The 18,765-nt window shown below is 36.3% G+C and overlaps 1 protein-coding gene and 2 long non-coding RNA genes across 3 annotated transcripts; all 3 read right to left on the reverse strand.

Moving 5' to 3' along the window:
• Positions 1-1,400: 1,400 nt before the first annotated feature.
• On the reverse strand, positions 1,401-2,976 carry LOC110453589. Its single transcript, XR_002463295.1, has 3 exons — positions 2,925-2,976; positions 2,489-2,610; positions 1,401-1,467 (listed from the first exon to the last, which is right to left on the reverse strand). It is a non-coding gene; the product is annotated as an uncharacterized LOC110453589 (long non-coding RNA).
• A 2,353-nt stretch (positions 2,977-5,329) lies between these two features.
• On the reverse strand, positions 5,330-7,645 carry LOC110453584 (FMRFamide-activated amiloride-sensitive sodium channel-like). Its single transcript, XM_021502566.1, has 5 exons — positions 7,582-7,645; positions 7,231-7,311; positions 6,422-6,513; positions 5,470-5,630; positions 5,330-5,335 (listed from the first exon to the last, which is right to left on the reverse strand). The coding sequence occupies exons 1-5, from the start codon at positions 7,629-7,631 to the stop codon at positions 5,330-5,332; spliced, it is 390 nt and encodes a 129-aa protein (XP_021358241.1). The 5' UTR covers positions 7,632-7,645.
• A 712-nt stretch (positions 7,646-8,357) lies between these two features.
• On the reverse strand, positions 8,358-13,223 carry LOC110453650. The gene is made up of 3 exons (XR_002463300.1): positions 13,178-13,223; positions 9,404-9,454; positions 8,358-8,434 (listed from the first exon to the last, which is right to left on the reverse strand). It is a non-coding gene; the product is annotated as an uncharacterized LOC110453650 (long non-coding RNA).
• Between the last annotated feature and the right edge of the window lie 5,542 nt (positions 13,224-18,765).

Genomic DNA, 18,765 nt, shown 5'->3' on the forward strand with positions numbered 1-18,765 from the left:
TTACATGTAATATTTACAGTGATACTTTAACTAGGTTTTACTATATTGGGAGTATTGGCAATAGTGTTAGTATGTATGTTCATTATTTATAGATTTCCATGAACGGGTTGGTAGGTGAGGATTGTGGACGAGACAACTGGCTACACACATTGGGTCAGTTCCACAAGGGCAGACAACTGGCGCTACACACATTGGATCAGTTCTACAAGGGCAGTAGTCCTCAGGTCATCTGCGGAGCCGGAGGCCTGCATTACAGCACATCGGTGCTAGACCGTTCTCAGCACATCGGTGCTAGACCCTTCTGCGGTGGGGTATATATCCATGATTCGCGGACGTGGAATATATAGTGAAGCGGAACACAAGTTTATGAGACATTTTTAGTCCATATGATCCTTTTCCATATTGTATTGTGCATTGGCCACATGGCCACATATAAAAACATGTTCTGTTTGCAGGATCGAAATTCACTTCGCAAATCCCAATACAAACACAAAATTGTAAAAAAACAATCTATAAATTCACATAAAAGTTTGTTTCAGCTTAGATAAATGATTTGCATTACAAGGACCATATGAATCACAAGATTTGAAATTGCTGAAACAGTTGTTTACATCATTATTGTATGACACGTCGTGTTTACCCTTTCTACTTATGACGTTCTGCAACTTAGCCACGTGGCAAAATGTACCAACCACATTAAGCCGTCTAAAAGACCAGGTACTGGATCTCTTGGCTAATTTACAGACGTAGTTGTCGAGGTCACCTGTACACACATACCCACGTACGGGGTCAAATAACCTGTTTTCCAATCCAAATAAAATCTATACTTCTATTTCCGAAGTCTGCTCACAGCGAACCTAATGGATTCCACAAGAATCTGGACCACCTCAACAAGGCTCAGGACCGATGCTCCAACAAACAGGCCTGTGGCTCCTCCAATATCTGATAGAAACTGATATTCCTAAAACAAAACAAATGGCTAAGGCATTTATTTCGAAAGCAGCAAGTTCTTGTACAAATTATTTAAATGAAGTTTTGAAAGGAAATCCGTGTATAGATTTTGTTTATCCATTGAAATATGAAGAACACGTTAGGAATGTCTCAGACTTTCCAATATTTGTTTCAATAACATGGAACACTTATATCAGGTTACGTATTACCTGATATGGTGCCTATTTTTCTTCTATTTTGTGTGTGAATACACTTTGTGAAACTAACGTTACTTCGTTGTATGCAGGCTCGAGTAGTAGAACTTGCGTATAGGTAACGAAGAGTTCAAGATCGGACCAAAACAAATGTGATTTTCCTCGCCGAAAGAAATGCACAAGAAATAAAATAAAATTTGATATTAAATGTTAAAGAATTGGCTGTTATTTAACACTTACGTCATACGAAGGGACCTCCTCGATATGTTCATAGTTCAGATCTTCAAAGTACACGTCCAGCTTCACGAAGTTGTCCCGAAAACTGCAATATATCGTCAGCAGTATATGATGAACTACAACTTATGTTTATTTTCATTGCATATACAATTTTGTAGTATGGTCAGTGTAACAGAACTTTTTTTATGTTAATCCCAATGAGGAACAATATCTAGTTATCATTTACATTCTCGTCTCCATAATAATGGTGGATATACTTAAATACGTGTACAGTATAAGGACTGTAATCTTGACATTTGCAAACTCAGTAATTCCATCGACACCATGTTTTCATTCATATATTCGTGTAGTCTAACATAAACTACCTCTGACCTTCCCGTTGCCATAACATTTTGACAACGGGGAGTGTCGCGCTACTAAGGTCAGCTTATGAGTTGAGCTTATATCTGTTGTTACAAAGACCTTTGTCTGCATACGACTTTGCGCCATGGCATAGGCCATGCTTATGCCATCTGTAGCCAAATTAAAACCAAAGTCACTCAAGCAATCGACCAGATTTTGTGTTTCATGTATTCTTTTCCATTTTGAATTATTTTCCTTTTTGTAATTTTTTGTTGTATCATTAAAAAATGTCGCCTGAACCAAAGTAAATATCCCGGTATAAAAAAAGAAACATGTGAGCTTGCTTGCGAATTTGTTCAAGATTTTTACAACTTTTAATGTTAAAGTAAGCCGACATATACAGGCAATGAGGACACTCGAGGTCCACATTACGGTGTCATTTCACGAAAACGCATGATCAACGGGATCATAAGACACCATCGAAAAAAGTTAGTAGGAGAAAACAATCATACTTGTGGTTATTTTGTTCTTTTGGGATATACATGTACACATCTTTGTAAAAGCGATGCCGAAGTTGTCCATTGATGATATAGCAGCGAAAGCATCTCACTTGGCCGCGTTATTGTAACAGAAGGTTAACCAGTGAAAGACATTACCGAAAGGAAACATCAGGTAATAGGCAACGTCTTAAATTCAATCTCAACAGATCATTTGAAATTGAAATTATTATTAAGATTTGGATGATTTCGTTTGTATCAACATACGGTTTCACGGATTCTTCGGGTAGAGCAAACAGAAGAAAGTCCGTGCATGTGTATCCGGTTATATTTTCTACTTTCGTCGCGCGTTCTGGATCTTCACAAATCAAAGGTATTATTTCATGGATCTGTTGAAAAAAAAAGGTAGCCAAAATTGTACATGAAACGTCCCTTATTTATCTACAAATATTCGCTACGTTTGTTGTCGTATTTAGAATTATATTAGGAAATGGAATAAAATGTATTGCGTTGACGAACTCATTCACGCAATTAGGGTGACCGAAACGCAAATAAATAAAATATGTTTTTTTAAAGATTTAAAAAATTGATATATCACATACACATACTTGATATAATTATTGTCATCATCGGCAATAATTAAAATTCAATTGACTTTAAGAGAAAAATAAGTGGAATATTATTATGAACATAGATTTCTTACCAGGTATTCCTCGCGTGGCCAACTATGGCTCGATATTGTCTTGGTGTATTCATTTCCCCTGTAAATGTAAACAAGGTATTGAGCACGACATCAATTATAAACGAAGCTATAACTAATGAACCTATATAATATAATATGGTATCGACTTCCTCCGGGGGACGGTCGTGTAGCGCAGTGGTTTGGTTTGGTTTAGTTTTGTTTAACGTCCTATTAACAGCTAAGGCCATTTAAGGACGTGCCTCCATGTGTGTAGTGTATGCGTGCTTGCGTGTGTGTATGCAGGATATATGGTATGTTGTTGTGCTTGCCTCCTTGTGATAGCGCGGATCTGATGCCGACTTTATAGTGCTATCTCCCTGAAATACCATGCCGAAGGCCCCCAGCACAGCATTCCGTCCAGTCACACTATACTGATGGTGCCGTCCCGTAAATGCTGAACGTTAAGCAGGGAAAAACAACTGCATTTCTAAGGACTTTGGTATGTCCCGGTCTTGAGACAGAACCAATTGCCTTCCCCGCCTGGGCGAACTCTCAACGTCAAGGCCGAAAGTGAGGTGATGTCAAGCAAGGCACTAGGAATTAAAAAGTAGTTCGAAGTAGAAAGAAAGATAAAGATCCCAAATATGGCAATGGGTGCAGCAGATTTATTTTGGTCGCTTTTGTGTCCCCAAATAGAGGACAACAAAGCAAATCCCCAATTCTGCAGGGGTTTCTCAAATTAGCTGCCTGATACGATACAGTGGGTAACAGCAGGTGTATTTTTCTCGATCCCCAACCGCCAGGTGTGTGTAGCGCTTTCACAAAGGCGCCCGGGGTTCTATTCCTAGATTGTGCGTAAAAAGGGTCACCTGCCCGATCACGTGGATTTTGTGTGGTTACTCCACTTTCCTCCAACATTAAGACCTTAATTATTATCTATTTATATATTATACTTCATATGAAAGAATCTCTTTATTTTGTCTTGAGTATGTTTACTGGTCTATACAGTTTATTGCTATAGTTTGTAAATAAAATGTGTTGTATTTAGCGTTGAGAATATGAACATTTTACCGTGAAAACCTATTAAGTGAAATCAGATCAAAGGGGTACTTACTATGCTTGCATGTATTATATACTTTTTATGTCTTAGCTGGAAATCATTGTGCAAGAGATTATGCAAGTAAACGTATTTAAAGAAACGTACAAACACGGGTTGGAGCATGGGCAGTACAAATCACCCTTCACCTGAGCCTGTCTGACAAGGACGGCACAAGGAGCTGCAACACAAAATAAGGCAAATATCACCATTTCTTGTAAATATGTCACAGAAATAAGATCGTTGAGGTACCAAACAGCATTTTGAAGTGAAAAACATTAAACGAAATTTAAATTTGTTATTACATTGCAACTCTCTTATAAAATTCATAAATATATAACCCAATCATATCTTGGCACATTTTATATATATGGACATATGTGCGACATAAATGAAGATCAATGCATGTTTTCAGATAACACAACGATGATTTAGCAATGTTTTGTTATATTTAGTCCGAACTTGTAACCAAACAATAAAAACTATCCCAAATCCTTGGTCTGACTGTTTAATGTCATTTAGATGGTAATGGATTATGTGAATTTTTGATAACATACTGTCTAGTAGTGTGCAGAACGTCGAGTTATTGGTGACGATGGATGGGTCGATAGATACCATAGTCGGAATACAGCCGCATATATCCTGTGTAAGTCTGATTTGACAAAGCTGCTCACACGCCTAAATAGAACATTACTATTCGTGTAATTCAATCAATCGCAAAACAATATCGCAAGCTTATAAGAACACACACACACAAAGCACGAGTATATGTTATCGAAACAAGTACTTGAAAACGACTAAGCTAAAATAGTAACTGAGCCAAAGCGGGCATTGCAGTCTTTATTCGTATATTTGTATTAACCTTCCCTTTCCTTAATACCCAAGATAATTCTAGACTCCTCAGAACAATTGATAGAAGTACGGAGTAAGAAGAAAGAACTATTTTCAGTATAACAAACGATGCAGAACTCCGCATACAGAAATGTTGTTGCACCAAATTGCCATTTTGTACATTTGTGGCTTAACGTCCTAGCAATAGCCAAGGTCATATGATGATGTGGTCAAAGGGTGACACCGACAAAGTGTTACAATGGGGGCATCAGATCATATCATTATGTTTTACCCTAAACAGAAGACGGAAGGAAACCCTAAGTTAACCACCCAGCAAAAACGTCAATTATTTTGTATCATACCATTTTTGAATATTCCACTCCGTATTGGTTGACATACTCCTTGTGATATTCACAACTTCCAATTGGAGGCTCCAACCTCTGTATTTCTATCTGTAAACATAATCGAATACAACATTTATTGAAAGCAGAAATGATATTTAATCCTGAAACAGAAAGCAGCTTTCTTGAATTCGTTGATGTGAATAATAGATAACACAGGACATCTGTCACAAATACATATTGTATTTCTAATTATGTTAAAGGATATATTATTAATGCGACTATGCGGGTCACTTACGCGGTTTAATCCAATGGAGGTTCGACCCGGCGCTATATTCACTCCCTGCTCCTCGACAAACGGGTAAGAGCCTGGTTCGTGAAGCACAATTTTGATTCCATTTCCACTGCTTGATGGACTAACGTATTCGTAAGCCTCTATGTTTAGTATCAGAGTCAAGCCTACAGAAATATTATATGATGATCAAATCCATACCTTCACAAAATAAACTCTTAATTTTGTACATTTAAGTCTAAATGGTATATACCAAATTGTTTAAGATACAATCACCTTAATTAATGAGCTGTATATCCATGACCAATACCGGATACCTTATCATGGATCGTGCTGAAACTGCTTTTAGATAACGCTATAATCAGTATCCACTTATAGCAATATTGTGTAAGATGGCTCGTATGTAATAACTGACAGATGATTGGTAATATTCTCCGATTAACACCGACGATCACACGGAGGCGTATGCATCTACATGTATATGATGTTATGAAATTGTTTATTTTTTCAGTCTTAACGGCCCCGCGACAAAGAGATATTAAGTAAATTAACAAAAAACAAAATATTAACGTTTGCCGGTTTCCTGATTGAACCTGATTATAGTTGTCACGGGGAACTTGTTCAAAAAGCTTTTCATATTTTGTACATTGAAATGCTGAATGCTTAACAAGAAACAACAGCTTATATTTTTCATATTTTGGTATGTCACGACATAGGGACAAAAACCCACTGCTTTTCCGACTTTGACGAACGTTTAACGCCAGGGGCAAACGTGAGGTATTGGCTATATTGGAGATATCTAATTCGAAAGCTTTGTTTGACAATTCGTTCAAAACATGTTCGAAACTTTGGATATAAAACACATAGGCACAGTTTATTTTTCATTGATTTCATTTGTAGTGCAAATTGAGGGGCATAATGTATCCTTCGTTGAAAGTATTAGTTTGATAAATGATACCGCTTTGTGGTCCAGGTGTTGTGCTGACAAGGCTATCGGACTTGAGTGTGTAGCAACTTCCATACCGAGTACTGCTTATTGGTGTGAAGAAACTGTAATACAGTACAAATAAAGATCGTTATAATATGTACATATATGATGGCCCACCTTTTGTATCAAACATGTACCTTAGGACGTTCCTTCAATAAACCTTTGCTTATTCGGGGTAAGCATTGTCTGCTATATCCCTCTTCAAAATCGTACGAGGCGATCAATGTACCCCATTTGCAGAATTAGAGATTTTCTGCCATGTATTTTTCTCGAGGAAAAGAAAGTAGTCAGTAGTAAGAGAATTCAGAGATAGCAAAGGTTGCAATGGGTGGAGCAGATATATAGCAAACAATATTTAAGCCATTTATTTTTCCAGAAATTAAAGTGTGGTAGTAAAGCGGTCAGAATACAGTATACTAAATAAGTATGCGCTGATAGTGCTCATCCTAGTCTTAATTTCATGAATTGCATTTGCTAACGTTTCATTGAAATCGTCTGATATTTCATTTATTATGCGGACACCAAAGTGTGAGTGAAGGGACGTTTCCAATATCCATAGGTGTCAGTGACCTATGCTTTACGTCCGACCTTAGTTTTTGGGAAAAGAATTGTTTATGCTAGACTAGTTGCACACACTTATGACTGGCAAGTTTAAAATAGGATGTAACGATGATATACGGTGGTTTTGTTGAACCTCCAATTGCACCATTCTAGGTCATTATAGGCTTAGCATGTGTTAATTTGTCTATCTTATTTACCATAAAAAGGGAATATCTAACCTTGAATTACATATTTTGCTGTTGAAGGAGCAATGAAGCAGCATGTCGTCAATGTTATGTCCTAATCTTTCTATTGTGCTCCTGTCCAAAGGGAATATAAAACACGTTTGAGAATTATTTACGGTAAATACATAGAATAAACATGTTACGGTTTTTTGGATTTGTGAAATTCCATCTTATTTAACGATGTACATAAAAATATCATAGCACATGTCTCTTTATATATATTTTTTCATGAATAAATGCTTTTCTTTACGCTTTGCAATTCATAATATAATGGCAAAATTTATTTCAAGACAAACAATATGATTGAACAATATCATGTGCTAATAATTATTCAGCATTACTTACGTGTTTAATTTGCTCATTTCACTGCTGATAAATAGGTCTCTCGTTTGCATGGGATCGGTCGGAATATAACTTAGCACGTCCCATCCATCTGTGTTAAACCCATGTTTCTCAAAGTTATTGAGAAACTTGAAGCCAGGGTGATTTCTGTCGATTTCAACATCTATAGGCTGCGAATAATATCTCATCTAGACCGTAGAATGAAGCATTCAATCAATAGGTATGTACATGTATGTTAATGCTGGTCTGATATTTCTATGCATTTTTTTAATTCTAATTTTTCATTTATTTTATAGCTATTTTTAAAACTACCAATCCTCTTAGTTATTTTCAAGTAAAAGTGTGAAAATGTCATCCATCAATTTAGACGATTTGCAAAAAAAAACCCACAACAATACGAAATGTTACAACAGTAAGCTTTATGTCAAGCAAAATATAATCTCACTCTATCTACATTTGTTTTCCCTAAATGACGAAATGTTCTAGTAAGACACCTTACCTGAGCCTCTGACAAAGTCAAAAACAGCTGCATGTCGAGTGATGTTTCTCTCAAGGACGATTTCGTTATTGGGTTTAGGTTACAAAATGTTATTCCTGGGAATTTCTGAACTCCAAATTTCAAATCCATTGTTGTCTTTTTTTGTGCAGTTGTAAATGTTGTATAAATCTGGGATAATTGAAAACAGTATCCCACCAATACCAACAACCATAGACTCAGCCACAGAATCTTTTTGTAGGTCTTTTTAGCACTCACAATATTTGCTATGCCATGAATTGTAGTGTCTATTGCCAATTCTTTGAGAACTGCTTGAAACTTTTCTTTTTCTTCATCTTTTGCAACATCTCCTGAGGGAATCTAACACAAATGGTATAAATAAATGTACATCCAGACTCAAATACACAATGAAAAGAGTGTGAAAAAGCATATATTTAATGTCCATAATATGCTGGTAAAGATGTGTGTTAACCTTTCAAACTTTCGAACTTTTGAACTATCTAGGATATCTGATTTGAATATACGTCATGTGTATAGCTTGCAATCATAATATACTAAAACCTTTTCGAAGGAAATAGCCTATGCAACATGTTTTTTCTTTTGATATCTTTCTTTTTTGCATCCTTAACAATTATTCTTTTTTTAATTTAAGTTTGATATATTCTTTTCGTGAACGTCCAGTGTACAGTAAAATAATGATAATAAAATAGAAAGGAGAGTGGGTAAGATAAAAAGCAGAATAGATGATGTTTCAAGTATTGTGTTGAGGGTACATATGATGACCCTATTCTGCAGACGAGCAACGACGTTTGGTCTTCATTGTTTTTTTATAATGCTACACGTTTGACATATACATTTCACAAAAGTCCACGTATCTATCTTTCGGGTGAGAAATCAATTGATCTGACAAATATATACATTAAATTCATATATTTTCGATATACTTGAATATTATTCAACTGGTCATGACACCCCTACAGGTGGGGGATCGGGAAAACATACACTTGCTGTTACCCACTGCATGTATCGTAGGAGACGACTAATGTGGGGAACCCCCCTGAAGTATTAGGGATTTGCTATGGTGTCCTCTATTGGGGGATACAAAAGCGACCAAATTAAATCTGCTGTGCCCATTGCAATATTTTGGATCTTTATCTTTCTTTCTACTTATTACTACTTTTTATTCCCTAGCGTATTGCTTGGTAACACTGCGCTTTTGGCCTTGAACGCTGAGCGCCTGCCCAGATGAACAAACCATTTCCACAAATTGTTATGAAGAATATGAAATCGTGGAAATTATCGACGGTGAATTATTCAGTATTTACTTACATCGGTTTCATAATTCTCTATCTTTGTGTCTGCATTCTCCATTTCAATATCCTGAAAGGTGATGTGTATTATTATTATTATAATCAATGATTAACGGCCCATCAACACAGGACAAGTCATTAGGGCTAACAAATGCTCGACAACAACAAATGCTAAATAAATACATCAAACCTAACTTAAAGGTAAAAGACAAACGTCAATTTGAATATTGAAAGTGGCTAGGGTGACTCAAATATTATAAAAAAAGATCAACAGTTATGTTTTCGAAAAGAGATTTGAGACATGTAATGTTATTATAGAAATGTTCTCGAGTTGACAATCTAATAGCAAGTGTTTTACTGTAAATGGTTCCTGACACGCTATGCATTGAGGCTGGACTTCACGTTTTAATAAATAACAATGGGTAATGTATGAATGACCCATCCGGAGACGTATCAACATATAGCAATTGAACAATAAAACAATTAGCTGAAACTTATGCATATACGAGTAACTACTCTGGGATCAAATGAAAGATCTCTCTGCTGTATTCATTTTTTACCACGGTCATATTTATCAATGTAAAGTATACATCGGAATATATAACATAGTTAAAGAAATGTTTTAATTCTGATGATTGCAACATGTAAGCTAATTCAACTAATGATCCGGGTATTTTTCGGAATAAATTCCCACTCAGTTCCGGTTCTGAAACTATGCGGAAAAATTGTCCAAATGTGTTATACAAGGCGTATTTTAACTTTTAAATGAATAAAATAATTGATTACCCACCACTGTAGGCCAAATTTTCAGAACAGAATATACCTGCTTTTACCAACTGTATGGTTATAAGTAGGGGGTAAGAATTGTACCTGCTGCCCGCATTGCATGATCGTAACAGGCGACTAAATTTGGGATCTTATCTTTTCTCTTCTTTCTAAACAACTTTCTTCTTCTCAATGTCTCCCTTGACAATGCCTCACTCTTGGCCTTTAGTTGAGCGTTCGCCCCTGTGTTCAGGGCTTTGGGTTATGTTCCCAGGCCGAGATATACCATAGTCTATAAAAATGGTAGTTTATACTCTTGCTTAACGCTCAGCAATTTAGGATTGGGACGACTGGTTCGCCCGTTGTCAGTATAATGTGACCGGGTGGGGTGTCCTGCTGGGTGTCTTCGGCAGTATGATTCAGTGAGATAGCACTATAAAGTTGGCATCAGTTCCGCGCTATCACAAGAAGACGAACACGAACATATTGCAGCCGTCCAAAACACACACGCATACACTACACGCATGCATCTTGCACACAGGGGAGGCCATCCTTGAATGACCATAGCTGTTGATAGGACGTTAAACAATAAGAAACCAAACCAGGTATGGTTTAAGAGGCAACTAATGGTGGAGCCCCTTGCTGAATTGATATTTGCTTTTGTACCCTTTATTTGGAGACACCCAAGTGACCAAAATAAAGCTGCCGCATTCATTGCAACATTTGCGACCTTACTAAGGGGGTGCCTCAATGTGTATAATAAATTTGCATGAGATAGAGAAAATGAGAGGTGAAATATTAAAATGATGCCAATCATATAGGTGGTATATCAAACGAGTGACATTATGTGCTGGTTTCACTGTAAATGACTGCTTTTGCGCCTTCCCTTTGCTGTTAGATGTTTTCAGGTCACCTGAGACAAAGTCTCAAGTGACCTATTGCGATCGCATTTTGTCCGGCGTCGTCCGTCGTCCGTTGTGCGTCCGTAAACAATTTACATTTTCGACTTCTTCTCCAAAACCCCTAAACCAATGTCAGTGAAATTTTGCAGAAACCTTCCATGGCCAAAATTAAAAAAAAACAGTGGCCGGTTTGGTCCCCAGCTCCCAGGGGCCTGAGGGGCGGGTCCAAAAAGGGTCAAATTGACTAAAATTTCAGAAATCTTCCTCTCAAGACCCAGATATGGTAGATTCAAATACTCTTCATAGATGGAAGGGTCTTAAGGTGCTTTACCAAATTTGTGAATTTCTTGACCCTGGGGTCTCACGTTTCCCCCTGGGGAGGGGGTAAACTTTACTATAGTTTATATAGGGAAATCACATTTTGGACTAACATTTGTTTAATTGCCATTGGAGGTAATTCAGTTTAGGTTAGCACTATCAGTATTGGATAGCAGTTTGATGGTATGCACATATGATCCCTGACTGACCCCCCTAGGGCTGATGGGAGGGGCCAAAAAGGTCGAATTGACTGGAATTTCAAAAATCTTCTTCTCAAGACCCAGATATGGTATAATTAAACACTCTTCATAGATGGAAGGGTCTTAAGGTGCTCTACCAAAATTGTGAATTTCATGACCCTTGGGTCTCATGTTTCCCCTGGGGAGGGGGTAAACTTTACTATAGTTTATATAGGGAAATCACATTTTGGACTAACATTTGTTTAAGTTCCATTAGAAGTAATTCAATTTAGGTTAGCAATATCAGTATTGGGTAGCAGTTTGATGGTATGCACATATGAGCCCTGACTGACACCCCCCGGGGCTGATGGGTGGGGCCAAAAAGTGCCGAATTGACTGAAATTTTAAAAATCTTCTTCTCAAGATATGGTAGAATCAAACACTCTTCATAGATGGAAGGGTCTTAAGGTTTATGACCCCCAGGGTCTCACGTTTACCCCCTGGGGAAGGAGGGGGGAGGGGGGGGGCAAAATTTATTATAGTTTATAATGGCAAATGATACTTTGATATTACATGTTAATAACTTGATTGGAATCATAACCCTGAGTTGACAGTTTGATACTTTGAAAATTTTGAGCCAGCCCTACCCCCAAGGGCTGTAGGGTGGGGCCCAAAGGAGTCGGTGTGCTAAAATTTCTTCATTTTCCTTGTTTAGAATCAGAGGTGCTAGTTTCAAATACTTTTTAGTCTTAAATCTGTATGCTAGATATTGAATAAGGTGGTTTTATTGTTTTTTGTCACTTTGAATAATATTTCTGTTCGTGTTAAAAAACAAAATCAACTCTCTGTATAAATATATCAGGTGACCGTAAAGGCCCATGGACCTCTTGCTTATTAAACGTCATCAGACCAGACTTTTGCTGTCTGCGTTGACAAGTTATGTTAATGTCTACCAAAAGAATGGGACTTATTTGGTTTGCTTTTAAATGTTTACCGTCCCAATAACAGCTGATGTTATTTTAGGACGCCCGCCAATGTGTGTAATGGATGCCTTCAATCTGTAAGTATTGAAGGCCTAAAGGGTGTAAAAAGCAGCCGTTGTCCTCATACCATGCATAACAAGGGAACACAAGTACAGTTTTTCACGATATAAATTCAAACTGTATGGATAGTTACAAATTACCTGATAGAAATATATATATAAAAAGAAATACTCATGTGTCCTTCAAAGGGAAGGGGTCACACCCTTCATCTATATATATTGAATCTGTTTGGCGCTGGAATGGTCTCAGCCATATTTTGGCCAGGGACGGAAGACACTAAACAAATAAACAAAGCTTCCTACCTAACCGGGTAATAATGCCTTCACCGATACTGATGGAGTTTTCTAAATATAGATGAAACCCCAAATCTACCCCCTTAACATGCTCCTGCACTCGGTCAAAGGCTGTCTAAATTCTCATGTATGTAAATGTATTCTAAAATACGATTTACAGGATCAAGTTAACAAAAACATTTCTAATGTCGCTCTAGACCAGAAGTGTGTTGATGCCATTTGACAATGGACAAGTCGAGAGACGCCTTAATCAGCTTATCGGCAAGTTTTGCCCGTGCAGAAGGACAACTTACGTTTCCTGTGGAATCTTCTGCATGCACCTTGGCCATATTACTATCTGAAATAAGTCAATATTTCTGCTGGTATGAAATGGTTTGAATACAATATTTAGCAGAACAATCGATATTCAGTTATACATTCTCCGAGACTATTATAATCATAAAAACCGAGTTCATGTTATATGTATACGGGCTAATAGTATCAGCTGATTAAAAGTCCATTCAAAGAACGTTCATATTGAAATGTAGAGGATCAGAAAAGCGATGACAATCGTTAGCACACCATATTATGTGGGGTTACTATTTGCGTTAACTCGAGAATATTTATTCAAGTTAAATTAGTTAACAGTCATGTTTTGTAATCTTGACCTCTGTACTGAGGATAGTGCAAATAGAACGCGATAGACATCTAGTAGTTTGATCAATATGACTACATGATTTAAAAGTTTGATCTGGAATCGCACTGAGCCAACAAAGAATAACTAAGTCTCCAAACGCCTTTGGTGAACTCCTTTTTAACTTCCGTTTTTTAATACAAAAATATTAGTATTGTCCTTCTGTCTTTCGGCGCCATTTTATCCGACACATTCCTTGGAAATTGCTAGTCGGATTCTGACGTATTGGCTGGCTGGCTTAGATGCGCATTCAATCCTTTTGGGCAACTGCGTATCTAAGGCTACCACTATCGGTTTTCAATGGTTAACATTTTGAATTGGTTTGCTTTTGATCTAATCAGTTATATAGGTGTATGATGTCACTTACAACACTACCACCACCTTTCCCTTGTACGACTGTTGGAGGTAATTATTATTATTTTTACATGTTTAACGGCCCATCGACACAAGAAAGGTCTTTATGGCCATCAAATGACGTCAAACAAACGTAAATGAAGGTAAATGAAGTTCGAATATTGAAAGCTTATTTTTTCGAACAGAGATTTAAGACACGTAAGGTTAAAATAGTGTTTTTTCTCTCGAGTTGACTGAAGGTCAACACAATCTTGTAACAAGTTTCTTACTGTAAAAGGTTCTGGACATGCTATACATTAAGACTGGTGTTCACGTTTAAATAATTACCGATGGGTAATGTATATTTGATCTACCTGGAGACAGGCCAGGATAACCTCGTCTCAGTGTTGATAGGATGCCATTCATCGAAATGGTTTAAAATCATTAAAATGAAGTTTAAAATCAACAGGTGGTAGCAATAGAGTTGCTTTAGCAGCACGATCGTCTTTTCTATCACTTGGTTTGTCCACATGTACGGGAACCCATCATAATGCTGTGTTACATTTTGGGATATATTATGTTATAATGTTAATATTTTTCAAATTAAAGTATTCTTCAAATTTCTATTGCGAAAGCATTGTAGAACAGACAAAGAATCAAAATAGATAACTGACTGTTGTTCATTATTTATTTATTGCTTTTGCTGTAATATTCGACGAATATTTCAATTCGACAACTATTTGTAATTTACAGTTTTTGAGCAATTTTGTAATATAATATGGTACGTCGACCATGAGGGCCTAAATTTAGCATTGAAGAAAAATTAAGCAAGGTTTTTTTTCTTAAAAAAGATGGTAATGCAATACATATTTTCGACTCATCAGTATATGTTAAAAACTCACCATCGCCGTAGATAAAAAAATGTAAACCACTTATTTAAACTGATTCCGCAAACGATAATACACGTTTGATAAATTACAATACTAATGCGGTACGCATGAACAATCTAGCAAATTGCAACTGTTGACCACTTTCTTTTAAAAATATTTTCGTTTAGAAATATTTCTAACTTGACAAATCCTGTTTGTAAATAACTTTTACAATTTTTGGGGTAAAAATATGTTCGAGGACAAATTCGGTTATTGATATCATTACATTCTAAATGGTCGTCAATACAGAAGAAGGCATTAGGGCCAGTAAAAGGTCGAAAAAACATATTAAAGGAAATATGTACGATTCTTATTCAATTCCAACAATACTTTTTAATCATCCTGGAAATCGATAATATCTATTTCGTATGGCGTGTTTTAGGTCGTAGATATCTAAAGGACAAAACATTTATGCTACTTAATCTTACAATTTCAAGATTAGGGAAGATATTAATATTATTAGTTCACCAATTTCATTGACCATTATTGTATTTATAGAGTCGAACCAAGTGTTCGATATGAAGAAATCAATATCTTACCTTTGATGCCGATCTCAAAGCTCAACACGATCATAGGAAACTTGTACCTACTGGACGAACAGATATTACGACGAATGTCGTTATGGCAACCAAACAACGGTAAACGATGTTTGTCTTTTTTTAATTTCAATTATTGATTACTTTTCATACATTTTGTTCATGTACAATTAATAAAAACGTTAATAGCTATTAAGGCTTGGTAGTTAATTGTAAAATATTTATTGAGTAAATAACACTGATCACGACATACATAGAATTTCAGGTTTCGGACCGCTCCTCATGTCAAACCTTTTATCATCAAACACACCTATCAGAGAGCTGCTCTGAATCGTTTTGATATGGATGCCTGTACAGTTCAGTTGTTACCATCTCACAGAAGTACTGGCTAGGGAAATCTTAACGTGAAAAAAACCCTGATTACACTGCTGGTTGTATCGATTGATTGCTTTCCATTAGAAAACCTGTAAATTGAGCAAGATAAGCATTAGTACTAAAGTATTGCCAGGCTTTATCAACTCAGAAATGCCAACAGTGTCTTAATATTACGATTTCAATGATAGTTTTTACAACAAAACCAAAAGAAACGAGGTTTGAGAGATACATGTGGATTATTTTGCTTTATTTGATTAAGTGTCATAATAACAGCTAAGGTCATTAAAGGACATGCCTCTGTCGATGAAGTTGTCAATGTAATATTTTGGTGTACTTGCATCCTTGCAAAGAGGAAATGTCGACATTAAGAGTGCTATTTTAAATGAAACACCAAGTCGAAGGAACCCACCAGTGTTCCAAATAAATAAACTGTTGAAATTAGGACAGCAGGTCAATTATCGTTTCTTTATTGTGTTCTTACATGTAACAGAAGACATGGGAACAATATTTAGCAGGGAACCCCAAATCGGAGTTGTCTATTTTTTCCTCGATTCACATAGGTTCCAATTAATCAATACGTTGTGAATAAAATTGTAAATACCGTGCCATTCCTCAAACAATACATATGTTCAATATGGCAAACATAAAACCATGAATTTCTAATGAGAGCCATCTCCGATTTATAAAACCTTTTTCATCAACATTACAAATGACTCACACTAATCAATATCTACTGCATACACGTTAGTCCTAGATGGTGTACCTTTATAACACATTAGCGCAATACGTAAACGATCCAGTTATCTTGCAATTCATTGTCAGTGGGCATACACGAGCTCTTGGTCTGGCCTTCGATCATGTGACAGTCAAGGCTATGTACGACGTATGCATGACTATTTTGCTTTATTTTAAATTACACATAACATTTTCATTGTCAATATTACGTATACAAGTCTTAACATAATGTCATTAATCAAATATATATATATATATATATATTTACAAGAAAACCACGCTTACAGATAACATGAATGTCTTATCGAGCCTTCTGGCCACACTGTTTAGGTTGGACATGGACAAACGCATGATATCATGATGTACATGTAATCTTCAAAATTATTTGTTATTGGTGTAAACCACATAGTTGTATTTTACAGCTAGTGGTCCATCAGTCCGGAAGGTTGGCCGTAAGCTTTGTATCTGGAATTTGTTCTGGAACGGTTACATAAAATGCTTATTTACTGTGGTATTTATATTAATAAAGACTGGTATATGTACAGTAAACTGTGCTTGATTTTCTTAAGTGGCATAGCAATACGAAAACGTGATGACGTAATCCGTTAAATGCCATTTTCTTACTTCAATCAAGTTAGCATGTCATTTAATCAAACAAAATAGAACCTAACAAACCATCTGAAACAGAGTTGTCTATCCTTAGACCGTTAAAGAAATACATAGATCGTTGTAGAGTGGTAATAGCATCAGCGTAGGAAATGGTAGATGGGAAGCAAACCCTACTTACAACAGCTACAACGCAAATTTAAAGGTCATTTAGAACTTCATTATTGTTTTAATTAAGAGGTCATCAATGTTTCTGAAGTAAAAAATGTATCCACGTCAAAATATACTCTATTGATCATTTAATTTGAATAACTATGTTGAGTGATGGTATATATGGATGAAGGGTGGGGATCTCAACCATTTCCAAAATATGACATAACTTCTTCAATTTGACCCTGCCCCTCTGTCGCCCGCGGGATGTATACGCCCTGTGTTTATATTAAATTGAGGCTCATTTGCCTACAAATGCTGTAGAACATATTTAGTTAAGATCTCTGTATTGGTACGGAAGGAAAATAATTGTGAAGATTTACCTCTATTTCTATTATTTGGCTTTGCCCCTTGAGAGGCCATGCCCATCGTTTATTCAAAATTGAGTCCCCTTTGCCAAAAGATGCATCAGGCCAAGCTCGGTTAAATTTCCCAGAAGACGAAGAATTTTGAAACATATTCCCCTATTGGTCCCCGCCCTCAGCCACACCCTTCGTTTTTAAAGAATTTAATCCCCTTTGTTCAAGAATTTTCCAGACTAAATTTGTTCGGAATCCTCAGAGTCGAAAACTATTATTCATCAGGTATTTCATACATTTTGTGTGTGTGGAATAACACTTCAAGAGATGAATTTGGTTTTAGCCGTGTGTCCTTGGAGGTGACTGAAACCATTCGACGATTCCCACAAGTAGCTAGGTCTGCAATTACATCCTTTAAAGTTGAAAGGTCTGTCATAGCTATCCGTCTCAGCCTTGATAAAATGGTTCATTTAGAAGAAACTATACGCACTTTGGTATCGTTAAGAAAAGAATTGCCGGAATAAATTAAGGTCGCTGACCACTGAATGCCAATGTCAGGTCTCATTATCATATATCCCCTAGTATAAAGGTCACTCACCCAACATGATATCTGAAACCAATTTGTGGAAACAACCAGGATGGACATGTAGCTTCCATGAGTTTTGATATAATTGACGTTCTTAATAGCTAGCATGTGAATATGATGCTTTGCAGCTTTTAGGAAGGCATGGAATTGAATCAGCATAACGCCGTTTGATATATGACTAAAGTGAATATGGTCAAAAAAATCATGATGCATAAACATAATGATAAGAAATTAGTTCTTGCTGTGTTTTTAAATGATAAGTGCATTATAGAAGAAAACTCATCTTGGGATATTAATGGGGGTTCTTTTTTTGTCACATTCATTAAAAAATAGTTTTAAAAATTAATTCCTATGTGATTTATATTAACCTCGTAAACCTGATTGTGCCTAATTCAACCCAACAGAACATCCTATATCCCCCAGTACATGTACTTCCAAACACTTTTAACCTTTATCACCACTGATGAGATTTATGTAGTTTGGTTGTATTGCATTTAGCGTCCTATTAGCAGCTAAACTCATTTATAGCTATATTTTGTTAGCCAAAAGCTATCAAAGGTAAGAAAACATAAACTCGAGATCAATGGTCATGTCATTGA

The sequence above is a fragment of the Mizuhopecten yessoensis genome, unplaced genomic scaffold (genome assembly GCF_002113885.1).
Source record: "Mizuhopecten yessoensis strain PY_sf001 unplaced genomic scaffold, ASM211388v2 scaffold7473, whole genome shotgun sequence".
Taxonomy (NCBI): Eukaryota; Metazoa; Mollusca; class Bivalvia; order Pectinida; family Pectinidae; genus Mizuhopecten; species Mizuhopecten yessoensis.

Coding starts and splice junctions, on each gene's coding strand:
- LOC110453584 (XM_021502566.1), bottom strand. CDS start 7,631: ATGCAAACGAGAGACCTATTTATCAGCAGTGAAATGAGCAAATTAAAC. Junction 6,514..7,230: donor AGCAAAATATGTAATTCAAG/GTTAGATATTCC, acceptor ACTGTATTACAG/TTTCTTCACACCAATAAGCA. Junction 5,631..6,421: donor AACACCTGGACCACAAAGCG/GTATCATTTATC, acceptor ATATTTCTGTAG/GCTTGACTCTGATACTAAAC.